Source organism: Habropoda laboriosa, unplaced genomic scaffold, assembly GCF_001263275.1.
Source record: "Habropoda laboriosa isolate 0110345459 unplaced genomic scaffold, ASM126327v1 scaffold212, whole genome shotgun sequence".
NCBI lineage: Eukaryota > Metazoa > Arthropoda > Insecta > Hymenoptera > Apidae > Habropoda > Habropoda laboriosa.
In genome coordinates, this window is record NW_017100509.1 from 1,353,780 (window position 1) to 1,375,745 (window position 21,966).

Here is a 21,966-nt window from a genome sequence, read left to right on the forward strand (position 1 = left end):
CGACCGAACGGTTTATTAAGTCGTTACCCGGCCCCCAGCACGCCCCCGCACGCCGCCGAATTCCGCTCCGCTTTACTCTGCGCGAGCTGAGTCTTTGGTCCTCGGTGCGTTTCGGGACGCGATTAGGTCTTCAAAATTTTGATCGGTATTTCTTTCCGGGTATTTCCGGGTTTAAGATTTCTCACGTTTTTGGTATTACTCCGTCGCTGTAAATTTGGTAATTGAAATTTAGATCAGTATTTCTAAATTTTAGGAAAAAGCGTGATTTCTCGTTTTACGATTTTTCACTTTTTTTGGTATTACTCCGTCGCTGTAAATTTGGTCTCCAGTATATTTTGGGACGTGATTAGGTAATTGAAATTTAGATCAGTACTTCTAAATTTTAGAAAAAAGCGTGATTTCTCGTTTTACGATTTTTCACTTTTTTTGGTATTACTCCGTCGCTGCAAATTTGGTCTCTAGTATATTTTGAGATGCGGTTAGGTCATTGAAATTTAGATCAATATTTTCAAATTTGATGAAAAAGCGTGATTTCTCGTTTTACGATTTTTCACTTTTTTTGGTATTACTCCGTCGCTGTAAATTTGGTCTTTGGTATATTTTGGGATGTGATTGGGTCTTAGAAATTTAGATCGATACTTCGAAATTTCAGGAAAAAGCGTGATTTCTCGTTTTACGATTTTTCACTTTTTTTGGTATTACTCCGCCGCTGTAAATTTGGTTTCTAGTACATTTTGGGATGCGATTAGGTCATTGAAATTTAGATCAATATTTTCAAATTTGATGAAAAAGCATAATTCTCGCTGTATTTGGAAGAACCATTGCGCCATCGCTATAAAATTTCTTTGGTTTTTGATTAAGATACTTTTCACTTTCGATGCAAACTTATGGGACGACATTAAGTTCCCGAGACAATTCATGCTAACTTTTCTATGTATCCTGAGAGACTACTTTTTTTTCAGAGTAACACTGTTTTGAAGGAAGAAAGCGACTGAAACAGCAAGTGAGGTATAACGTTTACGGAGAAATCAAAGGGTTGATTAGATCGTGACGCCGTATCACGAGGAGTCTACCTCGTCGAATTTCGGAATGTTACAGCGTGACGCTGTTTTTTGCGATATTAACTTCCTTAGCAGCCAGCAAACATTTCCAAGGTAGTCTGCGGTAAATTACACGATTGCATTGCGCTTTTATGATACTTGTGAAAATGTCTGCGAGAATAGAGATTCCAACAGTAAAAATACTCTTCGCTATTAACACTATTTGTACTTGCAAAAATGTCTCGATACATTATACCTACTCTTTGCTGTTATTTATTCTCCATTCTTCGAGAAATTAATCATTTTCCGATCTCTACCGACTTCTTAAATTTGCAATTGCAAACGCTCTTCGTTAAACCAATATTTCAACAATTATCTAATAAACGAACATATTCTTTAGTAATCACTTCTGACATATTAAACACATTTCGAAGCGATTTCTCGTGGAAATCAGATTTTATCTAGATCTAACTCTATCAACTCCTAACCACGTAATTATTGGATCTCGTTTCACAAATTAATTCTGTCTGTTCCAGCGTAAAAATATTCTGCCACTTGTGAAAAATGGAACAGTATAAATATACAGCGTATTCGTTTCACAGGAATTCGCTCCTCGAGAATCACTATTCTCGTTATCCGATCTATCTTCGCCAGAAATATTGCGATACCGGTGATCGTAAAGATCAGTGAGAAATGCATCGCGATACGCCGATTTACAGCTGACTTCGACACCAGCATAAATAGCGAACAAACGGTCCGCGTAATATTTAACTACTGTATGGTAAAACCGTTGTCTCGAAGGCTGTTCTAAATCTTTACGACGAATCCTTCTAATAAAAATGGTTGTTCATGCTGTTCGAATTATCTCCCGACTCTTTGACCACTCCATCTCTTATGCTCGCTAATAGCGGTGCTTTAAAAAGGTTGCACGTGATCGACGATTTTTCTTAGAAATTCTGTTTCGTTGAATTTAATAGCTTCTTTCATTCCATTGAAACATTTTCCATTTCGTTGCTTAATCTTATTTTATCTTGCTCCGCTTTTCGCTGATATCGTTTCGGTAAACTTGCGAATTTTCAATTTTTAAATTTCGCGCGCTTTTTGCCTTCGATCTTTCGCTTCTCTAGAATTTTATTTTACTTCGCTTTTCTTTACTTTCGAGGCACTGTGAATCTTCGAATTTTCCATTTTTTACAATTTTATTTTGCTCTTCTTTGATTTCGAAGTATTGTGAATCTTCGAATTTTCTTTTCGAAGCACAGTAAATCTGCGAATTTTCGATTTTCTAAGATTTTACTTTTCTTTCCTTCGATTTCGAAGCACAGTAAATCTCCGAATTTTCGATTTTCTAAAATTTCCTTTTCGAAGCACAGTAAATCTGCGAAGTTTCGATTTTTTCAGATTTTACTTTTCTTTCCTTTGATTTCGAAGCACAGTAAATCTCCGAATTTTCTATTTTTTAAGATTTTCTTTTTCTTTTCTTTACCTTCGAAACACAGTAAATCTCCGAATTCTCGATTTTCCGCAATTTCCTTTTCGAAGCACAGTAAATCTTCGAGTACTCGATTTTCCGCAATTTTTGCCGCGCGACTTGGCACGATATCCGACCCGCAGTTTAAATAAAATTATACATCATTGTATAATGTAACGTTCCGTAATCTCCGCCTTTCATCTCATCTCATTAAACTTACTTTACGTATCGTGGAAGCAGATTAATCTTGTATACCGGCCTCTGTGAACCATAAATTTTGCATCGTTCCGAGTGGCTGTGTTAAAAGTGTGTCGTTTGCCGCAAAAACCTCTACTTTCCCCCGGACCGTTTTCGATGAGATAAGCAAAGTAATTGATCTCCGGCGCAATTTTCAGTTCCACCGGTGACAATCGAACGCGTGTAACAGAGACAAGATCTGTTGTCGACGATTACACAGGAGTGTCGTCTGTAAATTGCAACATTGCTCTCCCTCTTATAGCCAAAAGCCATTTTAAATAGTTTCGATAAATGACACGCGACAGCTAATTTGAATATTCCACGTAATGCTACACGTAAAGGCAATTTCAATCCTTGTAAATGTTCACGGTTGCCTCAACCGTTAATATTTCAAAATTATCATTTTCGAAACGTATCTCGACGTACGAATGTCCGAAAACTTTTACGACACTTTCACAAGAACATAAAAAACATTGTTAAAGCCGATTATCCACGCGAGCGTGAAAATGTGCCGACATTATCAACGATGAAAGATATGGAAATCACACGTATGTAAGAATAAATTATCGTCAATTCATCTATAATACTTTGTGCGAGTATTGTCGAAAAAATAAATCATTGTATCGTAAAATTAATTTTCATTATCATTGTACAATTGTTAATTGCATTTCTACGTTTCATATCTACGATCTGATTATCTCCCTAATTACACGTCTGAATAAATATGCAAATCGCGGAAGAGGCGAAAGAAACGAATTTTTTTTCTTTTGTGTTTTCACTCGTTCCTTTCTTTTTTTTTTTTTCTCAGCTTTCATGTTTCACTGGCAACGAATTATATTTGTTTCATCTGCCTCGTGATGCCGCATGCTCCACATATCATTAAACTTCGAGCAGCATGAACAAGCGGTAAAAATTCGAACGAGGGCTTGAACAAGGATAATAAGTCGCCTCCCTTTTTGATTCCGCTGAATTGTATCCACTTTGCCCTGTTATTATCACCCAATGACATGTAATTCCGACCACGAATTAGACTGGCCGGTGTTCCTTCCACGAAATCAGCTTTCATTAAAGACTTTTCGGGGAGTCAATTTGAGCAAGTGACAAAGCGCGATCGTAGACGCATTAGATCCCTGCTAATGGACGACGCATAGCACGATTTCGGGGAATTAAAAGTAATGATCGAACGGATTTTTCTATTCGATTTTAATCAAAATAATGAGAATTCCTCGGCAAAGAATCGAAATGAAAGGAAGAAAATTAATTAGCTTCGATTAAAAGCGATTGAAAAATAAATACAGAAATCACTATATTAAGTATTGCAATCGTCAGAAAATTACTACGAAAAATATCGTGACAATTAATTCTTCAAATTAAACAGAATTTTCCAAAAATTTGTAGATTGATGAATAATTGGTTTTCTCGTTTCCCATTATTCTCGTTCGCGTAATTCTCAAGATAGTCCAACAGTATTAAGTTCACCATGAAATTACTACCAAAAATTTGTAGATGGACGAAAAATTGGTTTCTCCGATTTCCCACTACTTTCGTTCGCGTAATTAGCAAGATAGCCGAAATTTTCAGCGATCCCCGAGTCGAAGACGGGGTCCTTAGCCTTACACGCGTGCATTGTAGTGGTTGCGTAACACATACGCACGACTCGCATGAATGAATGCATTCATAAAGGCGACCCGACGCGGCGCGCACGTTACACATACAGTGGACTGCAATCTCAATAAGAAAATATGTCTATTATGTTGTTACAATAACGATATCAATTCATTGACTGCCGTGGCACTGTGCGAGCCCATTGTCTTCAAACGACTGCTTGCTGCCCGTATTTGACAGGCCACACTGAGCTCGTTTTTTTTCCTTCGTAAAAGGAATTCGCTCTCCCATAGCGAAATGCTGTTACACATTGTTTCTTGTACGATGTTGCACCAAGTTTCAACGAGATTGTATTTCATACCGATCGGTATTCGTAGGTCTTAAAAATTTAAAGGTAATTGGTCTACGAACAATAGAGGCCTGAAGTATTAATTTGGTAAATTAATATGCGCGCTGATTGGTCGTAGAGTATTTTCTTTTTAATTTAAAACGTTCCTTAAGCTGGGATTATCGTAGCGATCAGTAGCGAGGTCCTTTAAATCTCGTGAAAATTCATGGTGATGAATTTGTGAAAGTTATTATGCGGCTATGATTTTTTATTAAACTAATCAGTGAAATTCTTGAGGATTAATTTCTCAAATTTTTCGATGTATGCAATGTAAGGTATCATAGCAATCACAGAAATCGGTGAAAATGTATGTTACACTCGAGAATGTATTTCAACGATTGAAATACATTTTATGGGGAAAAAATGAAGAATGTAAAATGTGTGCAAAAAAAAAAAAAATTGGGAAAATTTTCTGAGGCGACAGAGAGTTTTGTCACAGAGGGTGACTGACTCGAGACGATGATTTCTGGGGATAATTGATTTCGTCGGCTCATCATGGATCGTACTTCCTCCGGACAAAACTGATATACGATGTTTTAACTGGCGGAGCACAGGCTGGTAATTGAATTTAAAGGGCGGAAGCGAAGAAATCTGGTCCCCTTTCGTATTAACCTAATCAAGTTCAGTTGCCGGTACCGTCGGCCGTCGCGGTCACAATAGAGACATTAAATTGTTAGTACGGATTTATTAAACCCGGCGCTGTTATAGCCGTGAAACTGTTTAACTCTTCGAAGGTCTACTCTCCGTTCCAATTACGCGCGACTATAGCCGCCTACGTGCGATCATTTCTGATCATCTTGCACCGACTTTGATGCCTGGATTTCTCCGAAAATACCCATTCGTTTCCACGGAATGTCTCGACGATACTTTATTTTTTTTTTTCACTTTGACAATGATCGTGAATTTGAAGATTCTCAATTTCTGACAATGATCCTGAATTTGAAGATTTTTAATTTTTCACAACGACCCTGAATTGTAAGATTTTTAATTTTTCACAACGACCCTGAATTGTAAGATTTTAAATTTTTCACAATGATCCTGAATTTGAAGATTCTCAATTTTTGACAGTGATCCTAAATTTGAAGATTCTCAATTTCTGACAGTGATCCTAAATTTGAAGATTCTCAATTTCTGACAATGATCCTGAATTTGAAGATTTTTAATTTTTCACAGTGATCCTAAATTTGAAGATTCTCAATTTCTGACAATGATCCTGAATTTGAAGATTTTTAATTTTTGACAGTGATCCTGAATTGTAAGATTCTCAATTTCTGACAATGATCCTGAATTTGAAGATTTTTAATTTTTCACAACGACCCTGAATTGTCAGATTCTCAATTTCTGACAATGATCCTGAATTTGAAGATTTTTAACTTTTCACAACGACCCTGAATTGTAAGATTTTTAATTTTTGACAGTGATCCTGAATTTGAAGATTTTTAATTTTTGACAACGATCCCGAATTTAAAGATTTTTAATAATTTTCAAACTTTCCAGTTTCCTCTAATTCGGTGAAATAAAAACTTAGAGCTGAAACTGCACAGATTTTTATTTATATACTGTCTTACTTAGCACACCAAGCGTTCGTCTCTTCATTCACTTATCTAACAGTATCTTTATTATAAACATAGTCATAACAAACGTAATCGGTACCTCTTGAAATAGTAAAATTTTTCTAATCTAACCTAAAATCCAAATATTACTAACCTAATCAAATAATTTTCTCAAACCGAGAAATAAAAAGTCTCCTGGTATATCTAACATCTGATACACCTCGAATTACCTTCTAAATATGCGTAAATTTTCTACGATCTATAGAAAATATTTTACACTATGAATCACTTTATTCATATAATACCCTTCACTTTACGTTTCACATAAAATGAACAATATTCACTCCAACCAATATCGTAATCGTAAACTGAAATAATAAACGACCTATCTAGATTCACCTTAACAAACACACCCCTCGTAACAAAATACTTCCTTCTATTTTCACGGAAACTTGTTAATTTCATCTTCAACCAAAGCCATATCACTCACGAGTTGTAAAAAAGTCCACTAATCCTCCTTCTATCGTACTCTCACATACGGAGAATCCACGATAAAGATATTACCTCGATACTTCTTACCAGACAGTTGCATCGTTCTCAAGACAAATGGTACTTCTTCCTGCAAAGTTTCCTCAGCCTCTCGATGCCACGGGATCGATTATACCCGTGCTCGTTTTCCCATGCGTCCAACAACAGATTGTAGTACCTGACTTCCTCGAACAAATCGAAGTACTTGTACGTGTTACACGTCGGGAAGATTTTCTCGAAACGTCCTGTCCGCGTGATCTCGTCCTCGTGCCTTATCAAAACTCTCACGTCGTCGGGAGTCAGGTTCTTCAGGATCGATTTCAAGTAATGCTTCCTGTTGCTCCTCTTCAGAAGATCGCGCTGCTTCTTACTGTCCTCCCACGTCAACACGCTCGTGTACAAGTGTCGATTGTAGCAAACAGCGTTCTCCTTGTAAATCAACCTGAGGATCTTCAATTCCTTACCGCTCAACAAATCAGGCACGTGAAATCCAACCAAGTTCAGATAATCCTTGGCCAATTGCCGTTTAACCAGCCTGCACAACGGCGTATCAGGCATCATGGAGGGAAAATGATTCACTTCTAGCAGCCAGGGTCGATAATGTCTGTCCAATAGAACGTCGAAGCCAAAAAGTTGATGGAAATTGTACGTCGACATAGAAGTCTTCTTCCAAGCTTTCAGCAAAAATGGCTCAGCTGAGATCACCGTTTTCACAGCAATTTCCTTAATTTTCGTCCAAATTTCTAGAGTGTCCACGTCTTCCACAGCTAAATACTTCCATAAACAGTTCAGCGACCATATGTTACCTTTACACTTATTCGGATCGTCATTGGGTTGAAAATTTGGGCTAACTTTGTTCACACTGGTATTAGTCAGATGCATAAATCTGTCTGACAGTGTGCTCACGTGATTGACGTACCTAATAGTAGCCAGTCTAACCAAACCCTCGTTATACACGTAGATCCTCAAAGGGTCTATACTCGTCAACAATACGTACAACCTTATATCAAACTTGATACCGTTGATCAACTTAGGCCAAGAGATGTAACGCTGAACCACCAGCGACCGAAGCAGAGGAATCTCGTAGAAATGCGACACGATCTTAATTCCCGAGCCGGCGCAAGAATTCGGCGGCTTGACGATCCAAAATCCACCGTTCCTCTGCATGAACCTCTTCAAACTGCATCTGTCCTCCGGCAGGATGAACGTCAGCGGCATGAAATCAAAGTGTTTCCTACCGAATTTCCTTCTCATCCTCCGGAAATTCCTCCACAGCGAGATCTTGTCGCCTAGTTCGACGCTGCTCGGGAAATGGTTCACCTTCGAGAAGTTTCTCGTGCGTCTCAGCTTCGTGTACGCGGAGAAGCTGCACCAAGTCCCGCACCAGTTCGCCGTCGACCTGCTGGTGGTCCTGAATCCCGACTTTCGAACCATCGAAGTGACGATTCGCGGCGTCGAGGTTTTTGCCTGCCACCAGAGCAGGTGTTTGGTGATCTCCGTTGGTAGCTCGAACGTTCCGTTGTCCCGAAAGATGATGAACGGCGGCACATGTGCGAACAGGCTCCTGCGCATTGGCAGAGTCAAGTTTTTGTCACCGGAGCCGACCGGATCGTGGATCGTACAACGATCTGCCGCGTGACCGGTGATTATCAGACGTTCGGTGATCTCGATGTACGTGTACATTTCGTCATCGTCGTAGCGATAATTCGTGGATAATTTGCCGTAGCGGGTACTCGTGCACGAGTCTCGATACGACTGAATGACACTTTTTGCCGGGTCGTTTCGCCTTTTCGGTCTCGGCTGACGGTTCGCCATTGTCCTGATCTTTGTGTCGAAGTGAAATTACACCGGGAATTTGTGGTATTTGGCCGAAAGTATGGGGAGTAGAGGTTAGCGCGACGGTTGAAAAAGTGGCGAAGTTCGGCGAGTGTGTACTTTCGAACGGCGGGGTACAGGCTTGAAGATGTGTAATTGTTCGCCGTTCGATTATCGTGTTTTGGGGGAATCGTATGGTCCGTGGCCATTTTCAGACGTGACAGCTTTTCTTCGCCCGGTGAATTTGGAAAGTGGTCGACTGAAGGAGTGGTATTTTAATGTCGGGAAAAAGTCGCCACAATTATACGTCGGTTTCGGTGGAATTTTTTTTATTTTATGTTTGTTTTTTTTTTTGGGTTCGAAGAGTTTCTCGATTGTCTCTCGCATATCGACAATGCGTATTTCTTTGGTGTGTAATTTGTTGGTTTACGGACGGAAGTAATTCGGAGAATCAACACATACACACATGAGTAGTTTTCGAACTGTTCGTCGCTTTTTTATTTTTTCGCTTTATTTTGCTACTTAGAAATCAGAGAGGATTTTACAATGTGCAGCGTTCGATGTAATTGACAAACGAGTATTACGAATTCCATTTGTTGTAGAAAATAAAGTAATAAATTATCGGATTAACGTGTTCTGTTCGTTGCGGTGTTAGTTGAAAGTTGTTTTACGTACGAGGCACAGTAGTTGATAACAATGGAATCAATTATGCTAGAATAACGATCGATTTACTTCGTCCTATTTTTCTTTAATATAATTTGCAAAAATATAGAATATGTACAACAAATTTGAACAAGCATCGTCTTTTCAACTGTCTAGCGATTATTAACACGTTCCGTGTCGCAACTGGACTTGCAAATAAATGGTATTTGCTTCGATATGAGCAAGTGTTAAATTTCTCTATTATTAAATATCCCCTGTCACGTTAAACACAACATCTCTCGACGCTGAACGTGTTAATCGACCGCTCTATAAACACATTCTTCATGGGCTGGCATAAATAACAAGTATTACAAAAAAAAAACCATACAAAAGTTCTACAAACCTGTCGTCTCCACTGGCTGTGTGTCCACATTCCTCCAAACTTCCTCCGAAAAGAAAGCAAAAAACAAAAAAAAAACCATAGCTGGATCGTTTCCTCCGTTGTAAAATGATTTTATTAAGCCAAAGGAAAAGAATTCGATACATTTTAAAAGTAAAATTTGCACAACCGTGAAAGAGGCACATGACGCGAGAGCATTTTTCCGGAACAGTCTCCTCCCGACGATGATTCCGTATACGACAAAGTGTTTTAGGTACAGTGTGCGTGACAAAAGAAAAAAACGTGAAAAAGAGAGAAAGAGAGAGAGAGAGAGAGAAAGAGAGAGAGAGAGAGAGAAAGAGAGAGAGAGAGAGAGAAAGAAAAGACTTCACATGTTTCTTCTCCTTTTTCACGACACGCGAGAATTACCGCCTCGCTTGACGAGCTTCACGTGAACAACATTGATAAATCAGAGGCTTAGGTCCCTAAACGAACACAGTCACCTAAAATACCATTTGCTGCTCCAAATGGTACTTCTTTTGGCAGAGTTTCTGTAATCTCATGATCCCCTTGGAACGATTCTCCGCGTACTTCATCTCCCATGCGTCGAGCAGCATGTTGTAGTACCTAGGAACCTCGAAGTACTGCAGGTACTCGTAGCTAGTAGACGTAGGAAAGATCTTCTCGAACGTGTCCAACTGCGTGAGCTCGTCCTCGTACGTGATCAGATGTCGAACATCGTCCGGGGTTAGATCTTTGATGATATCGTCGAGATAGTCCTCGCGATTCCTCAGATTCGCGTACATAGACTGTTTCTGCCGTTCCTGACAGCTGAGCGCGGTCTTGTGCAGCCTGTAGTCCTGACAGACCGCGTCCAATTGGTACCTTTGTGCTAATTTCTCGGCTTCCTCCGGCGACAGCGTGTTCGGCAGTTGATAACCGGCTATGTTGAACACAGACTTGATCAGCGGTCCCTTGACAGCGGTGTCGAGCGTCGAGGAAGACTGCAACGCAGGCGAGATGTTCACTTCCAAGAGCCAAGGTTTCAGATTCTCGTCCAAGAGGATATCGAAGCCGAACAACTCGTAGCAACAGTATCTAGACGACGTGTTAGCCTTCGTTAACGAGGAGATGGACGATTCACCGGCTATCATAGTTTTCACCACGATGTCCTTCATAGTCGTCCACAGCTTCGAAACGTTCACCTGCTCCTTCTCCAGGTAAGACCACAAAGTTCTGAGCGCCCACTTGTGCCCCGTACACGAGTCCGCGCAGTCGTTGTTCGTGTACGTAGAGTTGGTCTTGTTGATGCTGTAGTTGGTCAGATGCATGAATCGATCGCTGAGGTAGTTTATGTCGTCGTTGTACTTCACCGAGGCGAAACGCACCAGACCGTCCGGATAGATGTAGATCTTCAACGGATTGAAGCTGGTGACGAGAACGTAGAGGCGCAAGTCGAACTTGGCGCCGCGTATCAACTTAGGCCTGGACAAGTACTGTTGCACGACAACCGCGCGTTTCTTTGGTATCTGCGACCATCTGTGCACCACCTTGATCCCGGTACCTCTCGCGGAGGCGGGCGGTTTCACGATCCACTTCGCCTTGCTGCCCAGCTTCTTCCACACTTGACGGAAACAGCTGAGATCGCGCGGCAACACGTAGGTCCTCGGAACGAAACCGAACTCTTTCGCCTCGTGCTTCATCATCATTCGGCTGAGATTCAACCAGAGGCAATCCTTCCGACCGATCTGGAACGTTCCCGGAAAGTGATTGATCTTCTGCGACTCCTTCAACGATCTGAAGCCCAGCGACTTCATGTGCTTGCCCCAAGTGCCGCACCACTCCTGACACTTCTTCATCAGACGAAAACCTGAGTTGACCAATGTACGACGTACGATTAATGGTGTGATCGTGCTCAAACGCCACTTCAGGTGTTTGGTTACTTCGTAAGGGAGTATCGGCCCTTTGCTGTCGAACGACTGGAACGCGATGTAAGGCGCCACGTACGCGAACAAGCTTCTCCTGAACGGCATCTTGCACCTCTTGTCGCTGCCGCCGTTCGACGTCAGCTGATCTATGGTCAAGAGACGTCGATCGATATCGATGAACGAGAGAATCTCCTCCTCTTCGTCCTCGTTCTGGCCCTCCAGGTCACCATCTTCGATGCTGTTCTCCACGCTCGCGATCTCGTGGTGTTGATAGTAGGCGATTAAGTCCATCCTGGTGGACACTCTGTAACATCTATCGTGGAACAGGTTTAGATTTAGCTCGAGAGGGGGAAGGTGGGGATTGTGCGAGGATTTGAAACACGGCAACGTGTCGGCGATCATTTTCTCACTTTCGCCGTGACGTGATCATTGTGTCACGAGATTAATCCAACCTATAAAACGATACACTCCTGTCTCGAGATATATCGACGATACGTCGAACGAGTATCGATAACTTCCGTTCAAATTTCGTGGAAAGTGAGATTTCTATTTTCTTCAGATTTTTGTATTTTTTATTTTAACACTTTACCGACCGGTAGCCTATTAATCGGCTTTTTGCCGCCAACGCTTACCGACCGGTAGCCTATTAATCCATTTTTTTTTCGCCGACGCTTACCGACCGATAGCCTATTAACCGGTCAAAGTTTGATTTAACATTTCTACAGGTATAAGAAAAAGCGCGTATATTCCCGCGCAATAGCCTAGAGTCTAAACAGAGCCGGTGTCACCGATGTATCTGTGGCCGAGTGACCGGTCGAAAGTGCGTAGAAAGTTCAACCGTTACCGGTCGGTAAAGTGTTAATATTACCAAGATAAGATCACGAATCCGTGCAGCAGCTGACAGTGTTTCATTCGGCGAGTAAAGTGCGACAAATGAACTCGTTCTTCTTCTTTGCACGTTAAAAAAATTACTAAAATTCGGTATTTCTAGTTTTCGCTCTGTTGATAAAACGAACATTCCCTAAACAATAGGGTGGCTATATAAATACCGAAGAAATTGATTCTGGTGAAAAGAAAATTTCCAAAAAATTCTTCGATGTGAATAATCGTGTTAAGAACTGGGGGGAAAAAAAGGCTGAAAGTGGCAGACGCGACGAAGAGCAACTGTAAAAAAAAAAAACCGTACCAAACTGGCTGTGCAATAAATATCAATCCGGGACGAATCGAGCCGAGAAATCCGCGTTCGATTTTCACGCGACACAACATACAAAGTCATGCGTGGCACTGTTCGATATTAAACGACCCGGCTTTCATGCACGCCGAACCAGATATCCTTATAATTTCCCTTAAACGATGGCAGCTCGTAAAACTGTTTATCGATGCATCGGCCGCATTTAAACACTGCCGCTTAATGAGCAATATTCCGGTCGAGAAAGTTTATCTTTCGCTTGAATCGCGCGCGGGGGTAATCGTTTATAAGCTTTTAAATATCTTTAAGGCTTTCATGCACGCGTTATCGGCCCGTTTAACCAATTTTCCCACAACATGTCCACGTACCTATTTAAATTACGTAAACGGCAGCTGTCAGCATTCTGCGGACGGAGTCGAGGCTACCTGTAACAGAAACAAAAGGTTCTTTTGTTAGTTCGATTCGATTCGATTCGCCGAATTGATTTGCTTGTGATAAAGAGATGGAGAGATACGTAGATTGGGCTGTTTGGAAAATTTCAGGCGGTTGTTGTTAGAGATGGATATATTTTATGTGACTTGGAGAAGATTGGCAGCAAATTCAGAGTTTTGTGAATATGATAAAAAACAGAAGGTAGATAGGCAATTGTTTTATTACTACATTTTGAGTTTGTTTATGAATTTTTGTTCGTTACGTGCAAATTTCCCAAGAATGCGTGAAAATTGCGCAGTTTAGTGATTAGTGATAAGTGTCACTTAATGCATGGCAAAGTAATTGTAACGATTAATCAAAAAAATGCGAGGAGAGTTTGCACATTCAAAGATTTCAATTTTGTGTGAATATTCATTTTTATCGGGCTACTTTTATAAAACACTGTACTTTACAATAGATCATCGTTTTTAGAGAACTTAATTTTTCAGGAGAGAAGAAAATTAATTTTCATTGATTTATTTTCTCGACTTAAGATCAGTACAAATTTCCCCCCATTTTAAAAAATACAAGGAGCTGCTGCAGTTCAAGCGAATTTCTCAAGCTTCGCTAATTTTCACAGTAATCGATCTGACAGCTCGGGTATCTCAATCAATTAAAAATCCCAATAACTCAATCGGTACATTTTCACCGCGTGTCCCGAGAGCTCCGTCAAATCTTCCCGAAAATTACAGAAAAATCAGCGAACTTGATCAGGCATATAATCGAATTATCTCCGATGAAAATCGTACGTGAACGAGGCGTACCGTATCGGTTCGCTCGAGTTCCGCAATGAAGACAAACGACGCGCGAACCGGTTAATTAAAATAACTCTTTCGCTTTAATACACCAGAGCGATACGATCGAGAAACTCTTCACGAAGACGAGGTGCGCTCGCGTTCCGTTCGCCGTTTATCGATCGATCGGAAATCGAACCTGTAATAAAAGTGACGAAACGAAAAAACGAAGACAGAGATAGAGAGAGAGAGAAAAAGGGAGGAAAAATAAGGACGAAAATAAGCGTGGCAACTTCCGTAGTACAACGTGCAACGCGGTTGCGGTACCGTCTAATTACGTAAAATAACGTCGGCGAGGGCCGAGTTGTCGCGGGAAAGCTTGGAAAAAAAGTGCGAAAGCATCTCTCACGATCGACGGTTCCTTGATCGATCGCCATTAACGAGGCAAACCTTTGATGATTGCTTGCAAATTCGACGCGACCGCAATCATCCGCCGCGATCGTTTTTTCCATCGTTCTCCGAGATGAAAAAACATCTGCGCGCTCCGCGTCGCGTCATTACAGTTTTTAATCGGTCGCCATGAAACAGCCCGATCCTCGATGCACTTGGTAATCTGTAATTTATGGCACCGGCCGTGGAACCAAGTATAGGGATAAATCAGAACTCGATGCGCGCGCACGTCGAGCGCGTCGACAAGAATTCGCGGGAAAATTGATTCGGAATACCTTGCACGCCTGTGAGAAACACGTTTCGACTTCGAATTCGACGCTTGTTCGTGCTCGATGAGGACTTTATTTCGAGGATGTACGAGGTAAATGGTACGTACAGTGATTTTCGGAGTTGGAGATTGGAAACTTGTCGGACGACGATGATCTGTTATTACGGCGAACGGATTAAAATTTGGTGAACGAAGACGATCAGATGGGAAAGATTTTTTCGTCAGTTTCTACTTGATTACTCTTAGGAGTAATGATTATTATACGTTATTATTCACTTATTATTGATTTTAATTGTATTATTACGTGTAGTTAAATTGATATTGTTACAAAAGAGCTTACTTTTCTAAGGAAGCTTCGGTTACTTCTGTAATTCGTGATATTTTCCAAGTGAAATTCACTTGTACTTGTTTTCCACGGTATTGCAGTATCGTATGAAATGAAATTAATACTGTAACAAAGTAGATCACTTTTCTAAGGGAGCTTCGATTACTTCTGTAATTCCTGATATCTTCAGAGTGAAATTCACTTATTCTTGTTTTCCACGGTGTTACACTACCGGCCGAAAGTTTGGAATCACCGAGCATTACAATTTACACAAAAATTTCCTGAGAATTTTTTATCGTTCGAATCGATTGATATGAGATAAATTGATAAATTTAGAATTGAGATAAACTTGAAATCTGGAATATTGGAATATTGATGAAAAGTGGGAGGTGATTCCAAACTTTTGGCTAAATGAAATTAATATTGCTACAAAGGAGCATATTTTTCTCAAAGAAGTTTAATCGCTCCTATAATTGAATGAAATTAATATTGCTACAAAGGAGCATATTTTTCTCAAAGAAGTTTAATCGCTCCTATAATTCGTCGTACTTTCAAAGTGAAACTTTCGAATTAAGAGACGAAATTCTTTGAAAATTTGCATTTCCGAAAGCAATCGTCAGAAATATCGTATCGTACTAAAATAAGAAATCCCGTAACCTGTCACACGACAATCTCCACGGTGCCAATTTAAAGAAAACCATCGACGAAGCACAATAATCCACATTCGCCAATTCAACCCATCGTCGAAGCTCGCTACATAGCGCAACTACGAAAATGCCTGAAGTTGCGGTCATTAATAACACGAGGACGGATGGAAATTAATTTCATGCATTTAATCTTCGTCATGCATGGATTAACGTCAAGTGGTAACAATTTACAACATCGATCTTCCCCAAAACTCCGACTCTCTTATTTATCTCTCGTGGATCAGCTACTTCTCTCGATCAACGAATCTTTGTTCCTCCACCGGACACGAGTCTGTGAATCCGATCGATCGACGCTGCTGAAAATACAACGAATCAACGATCCGTTGAAATTAGGTTATCACAGGAACCACGCTTTTTTCCCCGCAGAATTGATTTAACGCGAGCCGAGAAGACTAAAAGGAGAAAAGTATCCGGTGTAAATGCAACTGGGATCGAGGGCTGCTTTCCATCGTTCGGATCGAGATCGACGATGACAGGTGTTTGTTCTCAACAATCGAAGTGTCCTGTCCCCTTTTTTCCCCCCTGTTAATATATCGCAACTTGCGTACGGCACTTCGATACCTTTCGTGCCCCCTCCTCGAGATTGGAAATTAAAATGAACTTTTCAGCCGGCGTTTCGTTGAAATTTACAGCGAGCCAGGGGTATGATTTAAAAGATGAATTATTCCATTAAGTTCCTTCTTCTTGTTCACTTCGAACCGTCCTTTTTTTTATGCCTTCGAAAATTCTCTTTTTATGCCTCGCTGCCGGAGCTTTGGACACTTGTAATTGGTGTATAAATTGCGAAACTTAACGAGGTGGCGAGAAATCATGCAGCGTGCGATGATTTTTCTTTCTTTTTTTTTTTTTTGTGAATCGTAGATCAAATCTATTAAGTTTTCGTTTGTACGTTAAATTTTAGTCGATTAAAATTCGAGAATTGATAAATAATTAATATCGATTTATTTAGAAAATATTCGTTCAAATTCTAATTCAAAGATTTCGTACTTTCTTGTTGCACTTCTAATTAGGACAGTTCTATAGAAGAACGTCAATTTGTAATTGAACGGATAGACAATGAAAGGAGGAACGAGAGACTGAAAGGGCGAATAGGGGATGAATGGGTGGCCGAGTAACATTTCAGTGGCTGTGATTAAAACAAATCTGTTTATTGTGTTCTGCACGAGGTGTGACATGCGGTTTTAACAAAACCACCGCGTGTCTCGTTACGTCTAAAAAAAAATCTGCCTCTTAAACATAACAAATTAAAATCTATATGTATAATAATAATAATAATCCTTCTACTTTACGAGAATATAGTTATCTCAGGTACAAAATTGAACCCTATCACAGACGTGTCACTTAAAGCTTCATCACCTATTTACATACAGTGAGATGAGAGAAGAAGAAGAAGAAAGAAGATCTCCTCGAAATTACAGAAAAAAAAATTACAAAGAAGTGCCGATGATACAATTAATTACTTTACAAACGTTATCGATCTACTAAATGAATTAACACGCCTCGAGGAAACGAGACTTGACAATTTTTCAACATATGGAAGACAATGATTCGTCGTTTTCCCTCCCATTCGCTGTTTTCGCATTTCCCTTCAGCCAGGGAAGCTTCTCCGCCAGGAAGGAACAGCGCGAGAGCGCGCTCGAACATGGATATTCTTCGATTATATCTCAACGGGGGAAAACTCTTGGTATTTTCCATAATCACCACGGTCTCCAGACAGCGTTCGACGATTCGCTGGACTCTCCGGAGGAACTTGCCACGCTGACAGGACTCTGGGGCGGTGTGTAAACGTTCTGCGGCACGTTGACCATCACGTTTGTCGCTGGACTGACAGCTGGTGTCGTTTTTCCAACAGCGTTCACCGTGGTAGACGCTGTGTTCGTGTTTGCGACGGAATTGTTAGCCGGTCCCTCGAGTCGTCGAAGACAGCCACCGAGGTGTCTCATCAACTGTGCACCAGCGGCAGGATGAACAGCAGCGGCGACAGGAGTGGAGAGAAACGAGGACACTTCCTGCGCGCACTGGGTGAATCCTTCTCTGAATCGATCCGCGTAGCTGTTCTCCGGTGTCAAAGTCAGTCTTCTGGCAGCTCTGAGCGTGTGAAGATGACGAACAGTCAGCTCCAAGATATCGGCCTTCTCCAACTTAGCCACGTTCTCTCCTTCGGCTTGAAGCGCCGTCACCATCAGATCCTTCAGCTCGTCCAAGCAACGATTGATCCTTGCCCGTCTCTTCCTCTCCAGCATCGGCTTCATCACCTTTCTGTACTGATAAGTCCTCGACACTGGCTCCTCGTACTCCATACCGCCGACAGGCGCGTAGCTCGTGTGCGGCGCCATTATTCTCTACCAGATTGCCAACAGACAGGTAGACTCCTTCTTCACTTGCCACTTGTCACAAACTTGTGAATAGTTCCCTCGAACGTTATCGTAAGAGAAGAATCTCGAGATCTTCCCGAAGAAAAGTAACGAGATATGACAGACAGAATAACGAAGTATGCGTGTCCAAAAAGATATACAGTCAAAAGGTCTAGAGTATGTGTGTAACAACTCGTGTGCGTTTCTCGGAGTGCCGAGAGAGTGTCTATTCGCTACCGTGTTCACGACGGTTCTGAATCTCTGGTGGGGACCGACCGGCATACTTATACCTTCCACGGATTCCCCCCCACCCGACAGTCCCGCCGCGATGCCCCTTCCGTGCGTTACGGGGACCGTTCGAGGGGACGAAGGGTGTCGGCAGCGGGGAGAGAGGGGAACGGACGGAGGGGGGAGAGACGCAGGAGTAAACCGTGCGCAGGCCGTGCATATAGCCAGCCAGCCAGCAGCCGGAGCGTATCGTGGGAAGCTCGCGGGCCGAACAGTTCCCACAGATCGGGGGCTCGTTGGGCCCGGCACAGGTTCCCTCCACGCGTCTCACCCTGTCTCCCTCTGTTGCTCTGTCTTCGCTGCTCTCTCTGTCTGCGGAAGGTAGAGTGTGTGCGTTCGTGCGTGCTCGCTCGAGTGGCTCAGGGGGGCCCCTCGGTTGGTGCCAGAGCGCGCGGGAGAGGACCTTTTCGTGCACACCTGCACGGCTCTCCGCTTCGCGGAGAGGAGAGAATGGGGATTCTCTCGGTTCTGCTGCCGCTCTGTCGTTGCTTCTGCTTCTCTCCTACTACTCTTACCCCTGCGTACCCCACATCACCGTGGCTGCGTGGTGAAAAGGAGGGGGAGAGAAGGGGAGTCAAGCCGAAGGGAAAAAAGAAGCGGCGAGCACACGCCATGACGCGCGACTAGCACGAGGGCGACCCGCGCGATCGTTCTTTCTCTTTCTCGTCTCTTCCGCTTGTACCCTTTTCTTCTTCTTCTTCTTCGTCGTTCGTTCGTTCGTTCGTTGTTGTCTTGGTTGCTTGCTTCACCAACCCGCTCCTCTTGTTCGTCGCTTTTGTTCGAGCCTCTGTGCTCCTTCGTCGGGAGAACGATATCGTTGGCGATTCTATCGCGAGCCAGCGCGCGCGACTGTCCTTGTTCGCGGCCACTCTTTTGGATAGCGCTGAGAGATGTCGGTGGAGATTTCAGCCACCAGACGAATCCATTTCGTAAACGGCTCGGGGACGTTGATGAGTGGTATTTTTGGATTGTGAGCTGGGAGAATTGAGAGCGGGTTCTCTTTCTTTTTACACGATTTTTTGACGAAATTTTGAAAATTTTGGGAATTGATAAAATTGGAAGTTGTCTCGAGTGGCCAGTTTTTTTTTTTGAGAGAGGATTTTGAAATTTGAGAATTCTTCGTTTTGCAGGAAAGGCAACTTTAGTCTAATTTTACAACGGAACAAAGAGTCGTCAGGTCTCAAACACGAGACAGCATTGTACTTGAAGTAGTTCCAACAATTAAACCTTTTTTTTTATTTATTCTGTGGCATAAATAGCTAATTACGGCTCCATCAAACAACAAAAAGTGAGATGACGAGAAGTGAAATTTTTTGTTAAAAAGTTTCTGAGTTACAGAAATATTGCTGACGATATGAAATACAAGGAATTAAAGTGAAAACATAAATTTAACGATACCTCGTATCTCAGCCATTCCAGCAAAATTTGCAAATTAATATGCATCAAATACGAGCACGTATCTTTGATTTCCCAGAGAAACTGGTCGACGCAGTGTCGTAACGCAAGGAAATATCTCTTATTAATAAATATTCCAATAAAATTATGCAGCAGCAGAGCTGGTGAATTTATCTCATTACGCCTCTGCTGCCTATGTCAAAGTTGAAATACGGGTTCTATTTAAAGCAGCTTAGGCAACCGTGAAATTTCAATAAAAAATCCACTTCGAATTTTAACAAAACAGTTTCCTATTTTTAGATATTGCACACAAGTTCCTAACGTTTCTACCAAAGCGATCCTAAAGATCCCAATCTTTCCCAATCGAAAAAGGAAAATTTTGGAAAAAATCTCTTGACGTTGTACATAAATAAGCAGGCGAGCCATAATATCGAACGAATAATACAGTTTCCCAAAATCGAACAAAAATCGATTTCCCTTTCCCCCAAATAAATATTCCACCGTGAAACGCCACGTTCCGCGTGCATTTCCGCCGCATATTTCCCACAAAACGCAATCAAGGTGTTTGTGCAACGTGTTCTTCGTATCAACATTTTAAATTGTCAACTAGCCGGGTTATTTTTAAGATCGTTACCCATGAATAAAACATTTTGACTTTCATATCCCTCCGGAGATAGAGAGAGAAACTTGTGAAACGCTTTTTTCCGGCTGCTGAATCTGATAATACCGCGCAAAACCGTGTGTAGGAGTGACACGTGTGTTCGTGCAAATCACGCACACGAAACAGGATGCTGCACATTCGCGGATGTGTGTCTTGCATTACTTTTCCACAATTTTAACGAGCAATCGTCTGGTTATTGCGAGACGAAAAAAAAAAAAATGAAAAAAGCAAAGAGAACGGTTGAGGATGATCGCAGGTAGCATCGGAATGATTAATAAACATCGGTAGCGTTTAATGAACCGCCGACGACACCGCAGATATACGTCAACTGTTGGCGCGAGAGAAGCCAATTTTTCGTGACTTTCACGAAAACGCTTTCGCTGCAGGTTAATTAAAAAAAATTCTCGTATCCGTGTTGCGCATCTGTTAACGAAAAGATCCATTTTCTTCGACAGCGACTACCTTCCAATGCGATAATTAACTCGTCAAATCCTTGGATCGCAAGAAATATCGCGTTGCAACACGTAAAACATTCGATTTTTTTCATTTACTCCGAACAGCAATGCCGAGCTCCAATCGGTATCGAAGTTAGGCAATAACGAACCTCTCGGTGTTACGTATCGATTACGCGTGAATATAAATCGGTAATTAAATCGTAATTCTCTTATTATTGTCGTATACACCGCCATTGGTTCGACCGAGTGTATTTTATGTGTGTGAATGACGTTTCGAATTCGTCGAATTTATTGGAAATTTTAATCGATCAACGTATCGACGTAATCGATGAACGTTCGAAAGTGTGAGAAATGAATTACGGAATTATCTCTCTGTTTCACAATTGTTACGACGAATTTTTGGCGCGTTCAATATGTTCTTTTTGTGGAAAATAAAAAGAGGAAATGTACGAAACTGACGTGCATAAATTTGCCCATCTTTTTGAGGGTACGATCGATAAATTCTGCTCGCGATATTTTACTCAATCACCATCCTGCTAATTTCCCAAAAAACTGCAAACTGTCTCCGTACATGTGTGATTATCCCAGTATTCAAATTACAGGATTGAACGTGGCCAAAAAATGTATGAAACCGAGCTGCGTAAATTACCCCCTTCTTTCTGAAGGGACAAGCAATAATTTCTACTCGCGATATTTTACCAAATCACCGTCCTACTAATCTACCGAAAAGCATCTCGAGTATTCCACACTTGACGCGAAAGCCCCCGAAATTACTACGTGTGCGGGTACACTGCCTTTCAAGAATGTTAAGGCACACCGGGTGTGTGAAGCAGACCTAAACGGCTGTCACGAAATTGAGATTTTGAAAGAATTATTCAGTCTTATTTTACATACATTTTCACAGATATGTATCGTATTTTTCGCCATTTGTCAAGAATCGAAGATCGAGGTGCGAAAAATACGCAATTTTATGCAAAAAATATTAAGATCCGCACTGTTTCCCCCCCTTTTTTTTTTAAATTGAAAATTTCAGTGCGAGAATACGCAATTTTATGGAAAAAATACTAAGATATCCCACAAAAT

The 21,966-nt window shown here is 41.5% G+C and overlaps 3 protein-coding genes across 3 annotated transcripts in view; all 3 read right to left on the bottom strand.

Annotated features, from left to right (window-relative positions):
• Positions 1–6,891: 6,891 nt before the first annotated feature.
• Positions 6,892–8,637, bottom strand: LOC108576171 (tubulin polyglutamylase TTLL4-like). Its single transcript, XM_017939115.1, has one exon. It carries the CDS (start codon positions 8,635–8,637, stop codon positions 6,892–6,894), a length of 1,746 nt encoding a protein of 581 aa, XP_017794604.1.
• A 1,524-nt stretch (positions 8,638–10,161) lies between these two features.
• LOC108576172 (tubulin polyglutamylase TTLL4-like) overlaps positions 10,162–21,966 on the bottom strand; it is a 218,403-nt gene continuing 206,598 nt past the window's right edge. Inside the window, exons 5-6 of the mRNA XM_017939116.1 lie at positions 13,144–13,200; positions 10,162–11,899 (exon numbers count right to left, since the gene is read on the bottom strand). Coding sequence (XP_017794605.1) covers positions 10,162–11,877 — 1,716 coding nt within the window. The 5' untranslated portion in view covers positions 11,878–11,899; positions 13,144–13,200. The remainder of the gene's footprint in view (positions 11,900–13,143; positions 13,201–21,966) is intronic.
• On the bottom strand, positions 17,428–18,066 carry LOC108576206 (enhancer of split mbeta protein-like). Its single transcript, XM_017939153.1, has one exon. It carries the CDS (start codon positions 18,064–18,066, stop codon positions 17,428–17,430), a length of 639 nt encoding a protein of 212 aa, XP_017794642.1.

Excerpts from the sequence above, each read along its gene's own strand:
- LOC108576171 (XM_017939115.1), bottom strand. The coding sequence starts at position 8,637 with ATGGCGAACCGTCAGCCGAGACCGAAAAGGCGAAACGACCCGGCAAAA.
- LOC108576206 (XM_017939153.1), bottom strand. The coding sequence starts at position 18,066 with ATGGCGCCGCACACGAGCTACGCGCCTGTCGGCGGTATGGAGTACGAG.